Genomic DNA, 15,583 nt, shown 5'->3' with positions numbered 1-15,583 from the left:
ATATATTTTTAAACCTGCATATTTAGTTAATATTGCCTGCTAACATGAATTTCTTTTAACTAGGGAAATTGTGTCACTTCTCTTGCAAACAGAGTCAGGGTATATGCAGCAGTTTGGGCCGCCTGGCTCGTTGCGAACTGTGAAGACTATTTCTTCCTAACAAAGACAGCCGACTTCGCCAAACGGGGGATGATTTAACAAAAGCGCATTTGCGAAAAAAGCACAATCGTTGCACGACTGTACCTAACCATAAACATCAATGCCTTTCTTAAAATCAATACACAGAATTATATTTTTAAACCTGCATATTTAGCTAAAAGAAATCCAGGTTAGCAGGCAATATAAACCAGGTGAAATTGTGTCATTTTGCGTTCATTGCACGCAGTCAGGGTATATGCAACAGTTTGGGCCGCCTGGCTCGTTTGCCAGAATTTTACGTAATTATGACATAACACTGAAGGTTGTGCAATGTAACAGGAATAACGTTTTGTTTTTGAGATGATAGTTTCCGGATTCGACCATATTAATGACCTAAGGCTCGTGTTTCTGTGTGTTATTATGTTATAATTAAGTCTATGATTTGATAGAGCAGTCTGACTGAGCGGTGGTAGGCAGCAGCAGGCTCGTAAGCATTCATTCAAAATAGCACTTTCGTGCGTTTTGCCAGCAGCCCTTCGCAATGCATTGCGCTGTTTATGACTTCAAGCCTGTCAACTCCCAAAATTAGGCTGGTGTAACCGATATGAAATGGCTAGCTAGTTGGCCAGGTGCGCGCTAATAGCGTTTCAAACGTCACTCGCTCTGAGACTTGGAGTAGTTTTTCCCCCTTCCTCTAACATGGGTAACGCTGCTTCGAGGGTGGCTGTTGTCGATGTGTTCCTGGTTCGAGCGAGGAGGGAGACGGAAGCTATACTGTTACACTGGCAATACTAAAGTGCCTATAAGAACATCCAATAGTCAAAGGTATATGAAATACAAATCGTATAGAGAGAAATAGTCCTATAATAACTACAACCTAAAACATCTTACCTGGGAATATTGAAGACTCATTTTAAAAAGGAACCACCAGCTTTCATATGTTCTCATGTTCTGAGCAAGGAACTTAAACGTTAGCTTTTTTACATGGCACATATTGCACTTTTACTTTCTTCTCCAACACTTTGGTTTTGCATTATTTAAACCAAATTGAACATGTTTCATTATTTATTTGAGGCTAAATTGATTTTATTGATGTATTATATTAAGTTAAAATAAGTGTTCATTCAGTATTGTTGTAATTGTCATTATTACAAATAAATAAAAAATAAAATAATAATAATAATAATAATAATAATAAATTTAAAAAAAATAATAATAATAAAAAAAAAAAAAAAAAAAAATTAGGCCGATTAATCGGTATCGGCCTTGGGCGGCCCGCCAATAATCGGTATCGGCGTTGAAAAATCATAATCGGTCGACCTCTAGTCTGAATATTTTCCGAATGTACTGTGTGTTCTATTTACATCGTCCAATCCCATCAACAACAGGAGGGGCATCAACATCAAGCTCAGCACAAGGAACTAGTGTAAGTCACCTTTGCTAAATCTTTCCATGACGAGAAAATAAATATACTGAAGCAAGGCATAAACATGGTCTGTGTTTTGTCATAGTTGGCGTATTAGAAGTAGGCTACATCTTCTGTAGTTCTCTGTATTCTGGAGGCTTAGTTGATTGATTGTTAAGTTTGAAGTCTAAATTGGAGAAAAGCATAGTTATTAGTAAGGAGAGGTTGGTGTGGGTGACTAACTGGTGTCTGTTGGGGGTGGGTATTGTGTGTGAAGGTTAGTCAGCATGAGCAATTGACATGTGGGGGATATACTGCACATTCGGAAAGTATTCAGACCCCTCGACTTTCCACATTTTGTTATATATTAACACACAGCGAAAACAGGTTTTTAGAAAATTCCCAGCTATCTTCAATACAGGTATGATTGGAGAATGAAACAGGTGTTAAACATGGGCAGTGGAAAGCAGCAGTCGACTACTCCATCGTTGACACAAAATCAGTAGACCTATAATGAATATCTTAGAAAATACCATATAGGTATCATTCACTTTTAAAACAATTTAATCCGTTTTCTTTATCATCATTTGGACTAGAGTGAGGCCATTTCTCCACTAGCCTACCTATTGTTCCTGCAGTGAGGAGGATTCACTATCTAATGTATTCATCATTTATCTGAACATACATCGCAAAAAAGCATACCAGTATGCAAATTAGGGAGACAAATGAGCAGCGCTCTTAACAATGCAATTTGTTAGGATACTGACGAGTCACTCACTTTAACGTCACTGCCTGGCAAGTCCTGATGGACTTCATATCGATAATAAAAACAACATCTTTAGTTGACTTGTCCCGATGCAATACCATGGATATATAACTATGTTATAGGATTTATAAATGGCAGGGATATACACAAGATCAACTTTACTCAGTTAGTTCGTCAACTTTTATAAACTAGTCAAGCTTCTTGTTCGTCAATCAAAGCACAGTAAACTGCCTATGCGCCACCACTCCGTGGCCAGAGTCCAACATTTACTTTTTTCCGTTGGTCAAAAATCTACTGTCCCGACCAGAATTTATACTGTCCTGGACATGGTGCAGTTCCATACATTGAGGTCATGCAGGGCCTATAGCTTGGCATGTTCTCTATATTTCAGCTAGTACTAGGCTTTTTTGGGTTGTTAAGACGTATTAAAAAGCTGTGTAGTATAATTTAGCAATGCAAGTCATTACTCTATTCTATATAATTGCATTGGAGTAATTGCATGCATTTGTTTCTAAAGTGTAATTGAGAACATTTGAAAATAGGACGCTGCGCCTTTAATACAGATGTTAATGCATGATGTGTTCCTGGTTCGAGCCCAGGTAGGAGCGAGGAGCGGGACGGAAGCTATACTGTTACACTGGCAATACTAAAGTGCCTATAAGACCATCCAATAGTCAAAGGTATATGAAATACAAATCGTATAGAGAGAAATAGTCCTATAATAACTACAGCCTAAAACATCTTACCTGGGAATATTGAAGACTCATTTTAAAAAGGAACCACCAGCTTTCATATGTTCCCATGTTCTGAGCAAGGCACTTAAACGTTAGTTTTCTTACATGGCACATATTGCACTTTCTTTCTCGCCAACACTTTGTTTTTGCATTATTTAAACCAAATTGAACATGTTTCATTATTTATTTGAAGCTAAATTGATTTTACTGATGTATTATTTTAAGATAAAATAAGTGTTCATTCAGTATTGTTGTAATTGTCATTATTACAAATATATATATATATTTAAATGTAAAAAAAAAAATTGTTAAAAATATATATACTTTTGTTAAAAAACATTTACATTTAAAAATATATATATTGCTCAAAAAAATAAAGGGAACACTTAAACAACACAATGTAACTCCAAGTCAATCACACTTCTGTGAAATCAAACTGTCCACTTAGGAAGCAACACTGATTGACAATACATTTCACATGCTGTTGTGCAAATGGTATAGACAACAGGTGGAAATTATAGGCAATTAGCAAGACACCCCCAATAAAGGAGTGGTTCTGCAGGTGGGGACCACAGACCACTTCTCAGTTCCTATGCTTCCTGGCTGATGTTTTGGTCACTTTTGAATGCTGGCGGTGCTTTCACTCTAGTGGTAGCATGAGACGGAGTCTACAACCCACACAAGTGGCTCAGGTAGTGCAGCTCATCCAGCATGGCACATCAATGCGAGCTGTGGCAAGAAGGTTTGCTGTGTCTGTCAGCGTAGTGTCCAGAGCATGGCGGCGCTACCAGGAGACAGGCCAGTACATCAGGAGACGTGGAGGAGGCCGTAGGAGGGCAACAACCCAGCAGCAGGACCGCTACCTCCGTCTTTATGCAAGGAGGAGCAGGAGAAGCACTGCCAGAGCCCTGCAAAATGACCTCCAGCAGGCCACAAATGTGCATGTGTCTGCTCAAACGGTCATAAACAGACTCCATGAGGGTGGTATGAGGGCCCGACGTCCACAGGTGGGGGTTGTGCTTACCACCCAACACCGTGCAGGACGTTTGGCATTTGCCAGAGAACACCAAGATTGGCAAATTCGCCACTGGCGCCCTGTGCTCTTCACAGATGAAAGCAGGTTCACACTGAGCACGTGACAGACGTGACAGAGTCTGGAGACGCCGTGGAGAACGTTCTGCTGCCTGCAACATCCTCCAGCATGACCGGTTTTGCGGTGGGTCAGTCATGGTGTGGGGTGGCATTTTTTGGGGGGTCCACACAGCCCTCCATGTGCTCTCCAGAGGTAGCCTGACTGCCATTAGGTACCGAGATGAGATCCTCAGACCCCTTGTGAGACCATATGCTGGTGCGGTTGGTCCTGGGTTCCTCCTAATGCAAGACAATGCTAGACCTCATGTGGCTGGAGTGTGTCAGCAGTTCCTGCAAGAGGAAGGCATTGATGCTATGGACTGGCCCGCCCGTTCCCCAGACCTGAATCCAATTGAGCACATCATGTCTCGCTCCATCCACCAATGCCACGTTGCACCACAGACTGTCCAGGAGTTGGCGGATGCTCTAGTCCAGGTCTGGGAGGAGATCCCTCAGGAGACCATCCGCCACCTCATCAGGAGCATGCCCAGGCGTTGTAGGGAGGTCATACAGGCACGTGGAGGCCACACACACTACTGAGCCTCATTTTGACTTGTTTTAAGGAAATTACATCAAAGTTGGATCAGCCTATAGTGTGGTTTTCCACTTTAATTTTGAGTGTGACTCCAAATCCAGACCTCCATGGGTTGATAAATTGGATTTCCATTGATTATTTTTGTGTGATTTTGTTGTCAGCACATTCAACTATGTAAAGAAAAATGTATTTAATAAGATTATTTCTTTCATTCAGATCTAGGATGTGTTGTTTAAGTGTTCCCTTTATTTTTTTGAGCAGTATATTTTAAATAGGCCGATTAATCGGTATCGGCTTTTTTGGTCCTCCAATAAATCGGTATCAGTGTTGAAAAATCATAAAATTGGTCGACCTCTAGTTAGTTCCAGTGAAGGGAAATCCTAAGGGGCCTAGCCAGAACCATGAAAAACAGCCCCAGACCATTATTCATCCTTCAAACTTTACAGTTAGCACTATGCATTGGGGCAGGTAGCGTTCTCTGCCAAACCCAGATTCGTCCATTGAACAGCCAGATGGTGAAGCATGATCCATCACTCCAGAGAAGGCATTTCCACTGCTCCAGAGTCCAATGGCGGCGAGCTTTACACCACTCCAGCTGACACTTGGCATTACGCATGATGATTTTAGGCTTGTATGTGGCTGCTCGGCCATGGAAACCAATTTCATAAAGCGCCTGAGGAACAGTTCTTGTGCTGATGTTGCTTCCAGAGGCAGTTTGGAACTTGTAGTGAGTGTTGCAACCGAGGACAGACAATTCTTATGCGCTGCGCGCTTCAGCACTCGGTGGTCCCGTTCCGTGAGCTTGTGTGGCCTACCACTTCATGGCTGAGACGTTGTTGCTCCTTGACGTTTCCACTTCACAATAACAGCACTTGCAGTTGACCAGGGCAGCTCTAGCAAGGCAAAAATGTAACAAACTGACTTGATGGAAAGGTGGCATCTTATGACAGTGCCACGTTGAAAGTCATTGAGGTCTTCAATAAGGCCATTCTAATGCCAATGTTTGTCTATGGAGAAATGAATGGCTGTGTGCTCAATTTTATACACCCGTCAGCAACAAGTGTGGCTGAAATAGCCGAATCAACTAATTTGAAAGGTTGTGTCCACATATGCACACACACACACACCAGGTGTGTGCGCCTTTCCAAATCATGTCCAATCAATTGAATTTACCACAGGTGGACTCCAATCAAGTTGTAGAAACAGCAAGGATGATGCCTAGTCAAATAAAGGTTCAATAAAAAATATCAATGGAAACAGGATGGACATGAGCTCAATTTCGAGTCTCATAGCAAAGGGTCTGAATACATTTGCAAGAATTTCAAAAAACCTGTTTTCGCTTTGTCATTATGGAGTATTGTGTGTAGATTGATGATAAAAATATATATATATTTAATCAATTTTAGAATAAGGCTGTAACGTAACAAAATGTGGAAAAAGTCAAGGGGTCTGAATAGTTTTTGAATGCAACACACACACAGTATTTTAATACCTTTTTAAGACTTCTTGGTAGATGTTTTCTAAGACCCATTTTCCATCTGTTTCACCAGAAATCAGATCCTTTTCCTATTCCACATTTTCAGGATGGAAAATGGTCAAACAATTAATATATACCTTCACTTAATAAATTACTAAGCTTTCACTTGACACCAAATTTGACATGCTGCTATGAACGTCACTTTAGTGCCCATGGGTTACCGTATGTTATGTAAAGTCCCTCGTGCTGAGAGGTGTATGTAACATCCTATGAATGAGAGATGTGTATGTAGCGCCCTATGAATGACAGATGAGTGTATGTAGCGCCCTATGAATGAGAGAATGTAACATCCTATGAATGAGAGAATGTAACATCCTATGAATGAGAGATTATGAGTTTATGTAACATCCTATGAATGAGATACTGGCCCCTGTAACATCCCTCTATTCTGCTTCAGTCAAGTAGTCAAGAGGACAACCCATGGGGCTTTCTTTAGCTCTGTCTCCAGGCTACAACCCACTGGTGCTGCTATTGCTGACACTTAATCCACTCTGGGTAGGCCTGGGTGATATACGACTCATATAGGCCTAAACACACCCATATCGCAATTACACTGAAGAGGCCAATACACAAAACTGTAGGTGTAAACCCCTCTGAGAAAAATAACAGCGGAAGAAAACATGAAAGTCGTTCTACTCTACTGCTACGCTGATGGTTAAGAGTGTTGGGCCAGTAACCAAAAGGTTGCTGGTTTGAATCCCTAAGCCAGCAAACTGGAAAAAATCTGCCGTTTTGCCCTTGAGCAAGGCAATTAACCAACAACTGCTCCCCGGGCGCTGATGACATGGGCGTTGATTAAGGCAGCCCCCCACACCTCTCTGATAAATGCTGAAGACACATTTTGGTTGAATGCATTCAGTTGTGCAACTGTCTAGGTGTTCCTTTTCCCTTCCATTTTCTGATGACAGTCTCCTGATGCCTAATCTGAACGTTTTCTGAACATTCTGTGAACCCGCCACTTACCCTACTTTTGATCAGGATAATGATATACAGGCTTGCAAAGAAAAACACCATCACCACCAAGCCAGCTGAGATATCAGAATATGAACAAATGGCGAGCAAACACACAACCTGTCATCTCTACTGTAATATCTTCAAACTCTCACATTGAACCATTCACAGTGAAACAAGTGCTGTATCATGCTAGTCAGTAAACCAGCCAAGTTACTCAAACTGCTTCTCTCTTGTTCTCACTCAATCCCCTGTTCCATTTTAGGACAATCAGCTGAAAAGAAATGGATACAAACGCAACATGAACCCACTAAACTCCTGGCTACTTGTAGATTGCAATCTAGACCTATAAAGTAATACATTGAGGCCACACAGTTTGGTATTGCTATCCTTGTGGGGACCAAAGAATTGATTCCCATGCAAAATCTTATTTTCCCTAAATCTATGCCTAACTAACCTTTAACACTACGCCTAACCCTAAATTAGCATTTTTCCTCATAGGGACTGACAAAATGTCCTTGTTTTACTATCCTTGTGAGGACTTGGTACCACAAGGATAGTTCACACACACACAAAAATGTGAAATAAAAAAAGGTAGTGAAACAGACTCAAGGATGTAGCAAAACCTACCAAACTGAATAGAAACTATTTTCCGTTTCACACTACTGCCACCCACCTCTCTTGTTTATCTTCCCCTCTTACTTCCTGTCTGCCCCGATCACTCTTCATCTCTCCTCACAGATATAAACAGACTTACCGTCTGCAGCACATGCTCTCCTTCCCCCTTCTCCATAACGGGGAAGAATCACCGCAGGCAGGGTAACTTCTGTTCTTACTGGAGGGGTAGGAATGTAAATGTATCCTAGGTTTTAAGCTTCCACTGTGCTTATGTGCATTTCAGAATCTATGCCTCCAGATAGCCATGTATCTCCCAAAGACCACCCCACAAGTGTGAAGAAGAGGTGGAGAAAGAAAGAGTGAGAGGTGCATGGGGGGGGGGGGGGAAGAAAAAAAAAGGGACAGACCGATGCACTCTATTAACCGGCTGCTCGCTCAGCAACCAATCCAGTCAGGCTCTGTGTTTTTCTAATGTCTCCCTTCAACCAATTGCTGTCGGTCTGGCACACACACACACCAGAGAGAGGGAGAGATAAAGGTGGGGGTTGGCCATTAAAAGAGGTAGATGAAAAGAGGAGGGCTTTAGGGGGCTTTTGAAGTCAAAAGGGAGAGAAAGCGTGAGAGAGGGGGATGGAGTTCCTCAGGGTCCAGTCTCAATAGCTTAATTATTCAGTTCCTGATAGCAGGGACGGTCTTACCGACCGGCAGACACACAGTCTGTGTGAGGGAGATGTTCAACACGATGCAGAAAAAAGTCAGTCAGCTCTTTTTGGTGTTTTGAAAGGAGCAAAAAATATCACCATGGGTGAACATGGCTGTGTTCACACAGGCAGCCCAATTCTGATATTTTTTTCACTAATTGGTCTTTTGACCAATCACAGATCTTTTCAAATATGTTTTCAGAGCTGATCTGATTACTCAAAAGACCAATTAGTGGAAAAACGATCAGAATTAGCTGCCTGTCTAAACACTGCCAATGCATTTTTTTTTTTTATGATTAAAATAGAAATAGTGTGAATCATCTTCTAGCGGGTTCAGTCACTTGCTGATGAGTCGTACAGAAAACCATACAATTGCTACCTATCTCCCACTCCGTTCTAAGTGTTTGTATGCCGTCTGCGAGAGAGGGAAGTCAGTAAGACTAATTTGCATAACTCACTGTACTCAACAGGGAAGTGAAAACAGTCAGTCAGAGGAAGAACCAAATGAGACAGATGGAGATCAGCCTCCACTGTGGGAAACATAGCCTAACCTTAATACACCAGGCATAACTCAATAGACCTTGAAAATACAAAGATGTCCCCTTCAGGCCTCTACTACAGTGTAATAACAGGTCAAGGGGCCTCCGACCATAGTGACATCCTGAATGAGGCAGGTCTGTGTGAGTCAGAGAAATTCCATTAGAGACCCAATTTACATCTGATAGGAAAGATGTGATTGTAGAATTCATTCTGTGCATTCACTTCTCTGAAAAAAACTTTTTTTTTTTTTTTTTTTTACATAAATCACCTTTTAGTAGACTAACATTTGGTTTTGATTTGTCCCAGTATGGTCTCTAAAGCAGGGCTCTCCAACCCCACTGTCCTGTAGATTCACTCCAACCCTAGTCTAGCACACCTGAGAGTCTAATAATTAGCTGGTTGATAAGAGGAATCAGGTTAGTTACAACTGGGGTTGGAGCAAAAACCTACAGGAAGGTAGCTCTCCAGGAACAGGGTTGGAGCAAAAACCTACAGGAAGGTAGCTCTCCAGGAACAGGGTTGGAGTAAAAACCTACAGGAAGGTAGCTCTCCAGGAACAGGGTTGGAGCAAAAACCTACAGGAAGGTAGCTCTCCAGGAACAGGGTTGGAGTAAAAACCTACAGGAAGGTAGCTCTCCAGGAACAGGGTTGGAGTAAAAACCTACAGGAAGGTAGCTCTCCAGGAACAGGGTTGGAGTAAAAACCTACAGGAAGGTAGCTCTCCAGGAACAGGGTTGGAGCAAAAACCTACAGGAAGGTAGCTCTCCAGGAACAGGGTTGGAGCAAAAACCTACAGGAAGGTAGCTCTCCAGGAACAGGGTTGGAGCAAAAACCTACAGGAAGGTAGCTCTCCAGGAACAGGGTTGGAGTAAAAACCTACAGGAAGGTAGCTCTCCAGGAACAGGGTTGGAGCAAAAACCTACAGGAAGGTAGCTCTCCAGGAACAGGGTTGGAGCAAAAACCTACAGGAAGGTAGCTCTCCAGGAACAGGGTTGGAGCAAAAACCTACAGGAAGGTAGCTCTCCAGGAACAGGGTTGGAGCAAAAACCTACAGGAGGGTAGCTCTCCAGGAACAGGGTTGGAAAGCCCTGCTCTAGTGTCCTTCCTGGAGGCCCTCAGGCAGAAAAGACTGGACAAGAAATCAAAGTTCATGAACCCCTGGCTGTCCTCACAGAAGGGGTTGGAACTTGGAAGGTTTGGAAAACAAAGTGTTCAAATGGTAAACAGGTGATGTCATGATCATTCCATTTCCAGACAGGACTAAGAACTCATTCACATTTCGCTAGCTCCTTGACATGGAAGTGTGGCCTAAGAACACAAATGCTTATCAAATGGTTCATGGCATACATTTTCAGTACAGAGGACTTGACCCCTAATATGAGTTGTCTGTGACTGAGCATGTAGCCTATGTTATGACATAAACATGCACAAAGGCTTCTGGCTCTCTGTTCTCTCATGGTGACGAATAGAGCAGCTCCAGTGCAGTCAGGAGTGTAGCTGAACCAGGAGGGGGGAGGTTCTTGCTATTGTCCTGTTAGCAGCCACAAGCTGCAGGGGGAGGTCCCAGTCCCAGAGCCCAGGGTACCAGACTGCAGTAAGGCATCAACCTGCTGAGCTCATGACTGTGTCCACCAGTCCCCAGTGTGTGGGAGTGAGTTCTGACGTTCCCAGTGTGTGCCTGTGTCAGTCAGCTGGCTTTACCCCTGCCTTTGTCTGCTCAGCCCTGCCAGCACCAGAGCTGCTGAGTCTCCAGACAGACACAATGATGCTTCCCGGTGTCAAAGCTCCCTTTAGAAAGGGCTAGACATGTGCCTACTTACCCAACCATTTACATCAACACCTTTGACCCAAATCAGAGGTGTAAAGGGTCAATTTTGTAGTATAGAATTAGCAATCACAGATTATGCCCACTACAATAAAGCAGCCTTGTGCCTTGTAATTTGCTAGTAACTACCGTAAATTCCGGACTATAAGCCGCAACTTTTTTCCCACGCTTTGAACCTCGCGGCTTAAACAATGACGCGGCTAATATATGGATTTTTCCCGCTTTAAATTTGTTTTCTCCAAAAAAAACACATTGTGACGTGCTCAGTTTTTTGCCGGCATGAAGCTTTCATTAGACCAATGAAATTGCCGAACGGGTTAAGGTCAAACAACTTTTTTGTTTACTGTTTAGATTAAATCGAGCGCTCTCAAACTTCCCATCATTCTGATTACGGTAGTCATTTTGTCACCCTCATCATGGCAAAGACACGGAGAAATGCATATGATGCAGCTTTCAAGTTGAAGGCGATTGATCTGGCTGTTGGAAAAGGAAATAGAGCTGCTGCACGGGAGCTTGGTCTTAATGAGTCGATGATAAGACGTTGGAAACAGCAGCGTGAGGAATTGACTCAGTGCAAAAAGACAACTAAAGCTTACTGCTCATTTTTTTATTTCTTGTTACAAGCCGTGTTTTGTTAAAGCCTATTTATTTTTGTTACAAGCCGTGTTTCGTTAAAGCCTGTGTAAAGTTAATTTGTTTCAAAGTACCGGTAGGCACCTGCGGCTTATAGACATGTGCGGCTTATTTATGTTCAAAATAATATATATTTTTTAAATTCAGTGGGTGCGGCTTATATTCAGGTGCGCTTAATAGTCCGGAAATTACGGTAGTCAGCATATCAACAATGTTAAGAGATGGAGACTACTTCAAATCTCACAGAGTTAGTCTGATAATTCAATGTCTAGTCCAGACAGCGTCTGTAATGGATCTTTGTCTTGCACGTGACAGCATTGAGCACTTCAACTTTAAAGACAATCACAGTGATACTAAATAACATGCCCCACACACGCTGTCATGTTGTTGTGTTTTGTTTAGAGGTCAGGGTCCACACGCAATAAGAAAGATTTGACGCTCCAGAGTCTACACAGCAAGGAAGCGTCCCACAAACATAATCAGAAAGCATCACCATGGAGGCAGAATACAGTGGATTTATATACTCATTCACAAACTACCTGTACTCGGCAGCATCGTTTTACTATCTGTCTGCAATTTTTTTTATTTAACCTTCATTTAACTAGGCAAGTCAGTTAAGAACAAATTCTAATTTACAATGACAGCCTAGGAACAGTGGGTTAACTGCCTAGTTCAGGGGCAGAACAACAGATTTGTACCTAGTCAGCTCAGGAATTCGATCTAGCAACCTTTCGGTTACTAGCCCAACGCTCTAACCACTAGGCTACCTGCCGCCCATATAACAGCCTGTACCAATAGCAACCTATATTCAAACCAGGTGAATATATGATCTAAGAAAAGGTGCTGCGTCATTCACATGGCAAAGTGTTGGAAATGGGATTATAATTCCCCACCACACCCACTCAGCTAGGTTAGAGCGTTGGTCCCACAACCGAAAAGCTCGCTAGTTCAAATACCCGAGCGGACAAGATGAAAAAAATCTGTCAGACATGTCCTTGAGCAAGGCACTTAACCTACATTTGCTCCAGGGGTGCCGTACTACTATGGCTGACCCTGATAACACATTTCACTGCAATTGCACCATGTGAAAATAAAACATATTGTTTTATGTATTTTTTACTCAAGTGTTGACTATGTGTAGGTTTATAACAAGTCTGGTCCTGTTCTTTATTAGTGATTTGACATGTCTGCAACAGACCCTATGATCTAGGCCTAGGCTTAATTAGTACAAGTGGGGTTATGTTTCCAGATGGGATCTTTTCTGGGCTATAGCCCATGTGTGGCTGTACTGAGAAAAATGGTAATTGCATCTTTCTGTGGGCACTAACTCTGCCATTGGTTTGTTCAACAAAGCCTATAGGGGAATTGAATGGCGTTTTTGGAGGGTTTGTGGATAAACGCCGAAGGGTCTGTTGCAAACACAGGTTAAGGAGATGTTATATGTTTTGTTCTATGAGAATCTTCATCAGCTAATGTCACTGTGAATTAATGTAAATTTAAAACACAAAGCACATAAAGGCTTCATCATTAATAAAGGTCATGTTAACTGATTGCTATGATCTCAGAAAAAAAACACATCAGATCTCCTGAGCCTGTATTAACCTCAGACCTTATTTTCTGCCTTTATTGCAAAATCCTATTGTTTCGCCATTCATTTTTCCCCATGGATGAACAAGCCAGAGGTAGCTCATTTCCAGGTTTTAGGACTACAAGCTGTATTGTTAGCCATGGACTCATGCAGTAGTGTTGTCTAGGCTTTCAGTTTGTGATACAGCCAAGCTATAAACATACACAGGCTGAGAGAGAGGGAGAGGACTTAAAGGAATAGGCTAGTTCCCTGTTAGAAAACTGTAAATATAGATAGCATTTGGTAGGTTAACTTCATGACCGCACACAGACAGACTCATGACAGAGACTGGGAAATATTGAGCCTTGATATTGAGAGGGGGACAGAAAAGGGCACAGAGCTCAACAAAGTTCTGGCCCGGATATGGACCACCATCTCTCCCAACTGCACACTATCATCAGGGTCTTACTCGTTAGGGCACACTGTAGCAAAACATTTTGCAACAGAAAACAATTAATGAATATGACACTGCTGAACTCGAATGTCAGGAGGAGAACAGGGAAATACCCCCATGTGACACAATGGTAAACTGCCTTTCAAGAGAACTCAGTATCTTCAATAAAATCATTTGAGGTCAGGGATCCAATAGTGATGAAACGATGGATTTAAACATTGAAATGTACCATAAGAAGTTTTAACTACAGTAAACGTCCTGTAGCTACGGTAGAGAGGGGGGGGAGACATGAGACATTGGGAGTCCACGAGGTGATACCCTCTGACCACCCCGGGCGCACGCACATGTCCGCTTAACAATAAAAGGTTTTCCTCTCAGTTTCAACACCCTTTGCCTCTGAATCATCGCTAGAGACCGACGACATATAGGCTACTTCCTGGCACACACATGGTACCCAACAACAATTACAAAGGAAAACATATTTGCATACCTATCTCTCACGTTTATACCACGTATTAAGTAACAGCAATGAAGTTGTTTCCTATTGTAAGTTAGCTAACTACATGTTTATTGTTACTTCCATCTCGATATGCCTTGGTGGCAAAGCATAACTGAACCCCCACCCCCATTTCGTACCCATTCCTTTCTCTTGAGAAATGCGCCCTCAACTGAACTGCTAGCCACCAAGCTAACAAGTAATTTCCAGAAACTTTAAAAAAGGTGAACAAAACAAAAAACGTGACCACGACTTGTTACTTACGGATGTCAAGAGGGGTCGCATCTGTTCACTGGCCTCTTCTTCCATTTGTCCAAATTTCTGTCCCCTATCCTCTGGGAGAATTTGAATATCGAATACCGAAATACCCTTTTTGACGTGTCACCGACACTAACTCGACTGACTGGCATTTTTACTAACCTAACGTAGCGATTTTTACATACTGAGCATAACCCGCCCTATTTTGATTGGCAGTTTATGTTCTCCTTTCATATCCAAGCAGCCGGTTTCCTTTGACCAATGATAAGAGTAGAAAAGACAAATGGGCGTGTACGACACGCCTATCCCGGAGGGGCTGGTGAAAGAGCAAGGATGCTGTGTTGATTGTCTGGTCATTACTTTGCGCTAAAAGTATGATGCTGTATCTGTGAACTTCCACCAGATTAATGGAATTATGCCAGCAAATAACCACAAATGCTCTTCTTGTTTGGTCAAAAGCATTGTTTTACCAAATCCATGCCAAGGCTATTGATTTAGCTATATAGCCTATCTTTGGTTTTACTGTCAAGCCTTTTGGCCCATGAGTTCATATGATTGTAAGCAAAATAGTGAACTCCTATTGGTTTTCTGAGACACTTGACCCCACCTTTGAAAATCTGAACAGCACTTTATATACATTACAAGTAATAGTCACTTTAACCATATCTACATGTACATACTACCTCAATCAGCCTGACTAACCGGTGTCTGTATGTAGCCTCGCTACTTTTAAAGCCTCGCTACTGTATATAGCCTGTCTTTTTACTGTTGTTTTATTTATTTACCTACCTATTGTTCACCTAATACCTTTTTTGCACTATTGGTTAGAGCCTGTAAATAAGCATTTCACTGTAAGGTTGTATTCGGCGCACGTGACAAATAAACTTTGATTTGATTTGATTTTCCAAGATTGTCGTTGAATTTATTGTAAGTATGCTTCCTAAAGCCACTCTAACAAGGTGCGTATGGTGGGAATCTGTCATCAGTAACTACATGTATGTGGTGCCTGTAAGGAGCTTATTAGAGATTAAATGATTCATATTCATGTAGAGTTTGCCCCCTGATGTTTGTGTTGGTAGCATAATTCTGACAGATTACCTCAATATTTCAAGATCATTATTGTTCCCAAGGTTTAAGTTTGAATCTCTTTAGAATAGTCAAACAGGGTTTGTATTTGAGAAATACTCATTGAAAAGCATTTTTTTTTTAACTCTGTTATGAAATATCTGCTCATAGTGGCTTACAAATAAACAATCAATTGCTGTGTCACCTCAGAGTAAACACAGCTGTTCTA

General features: G+C 41.9%; 1 protein-coding gene across 4 annotated transcripts in view; it reads right to left on the bottom strand.

The window, feature by feature from the left end:
- LOC106585489 (sodium bicarbonate cotransporter 3) overlaps positions 1-14,441 on the bottom strand; it is a 76,722-nt gene extending 62,281 nt beyond the window's left edge. For 3 of the 4 annotated variants that reach the window (XR_014380094.1, XM_082960166.1, XM_082960169.1), the window contains exon 1: positions 14,296-14,441. Coding sequence is in view for 3 of the 4 variants with exons in the window: in XM_082960166.1 (XP_082816292.1) it covers positions 14,296-14,340 (45 nt within the window). In the remaining variant the exon portion in view is untranslated. Of the gene's footprint in view, positions 1-7,954; positions 8,187-14,295 lie in introns of those variants that run through there. The other variant, XM_082960167.1, reaches the window with a different exon arrangement.
- Between the last annotated feature and the right edge of the window lie 1,142 nt (positions 14,442-15,583).

This window comes from Salmo salar, chromosome 02 (genome assembly GCF_965601325.2).
Source record: "Salmo salar chromosome 02, fSalSal1, whole genome shotgun sequence".
Taxonomy (NCBI): Eukaryota; Metazoa; Chordata; class Actinopteri; order Salmoniformes; family Salmonidae; genus Salmo; species Salmo salar.
Note: the sequence above shows the minus strand (reverse complement) of the source record. Positions and strands in the feature narration are given on the sequence as shown.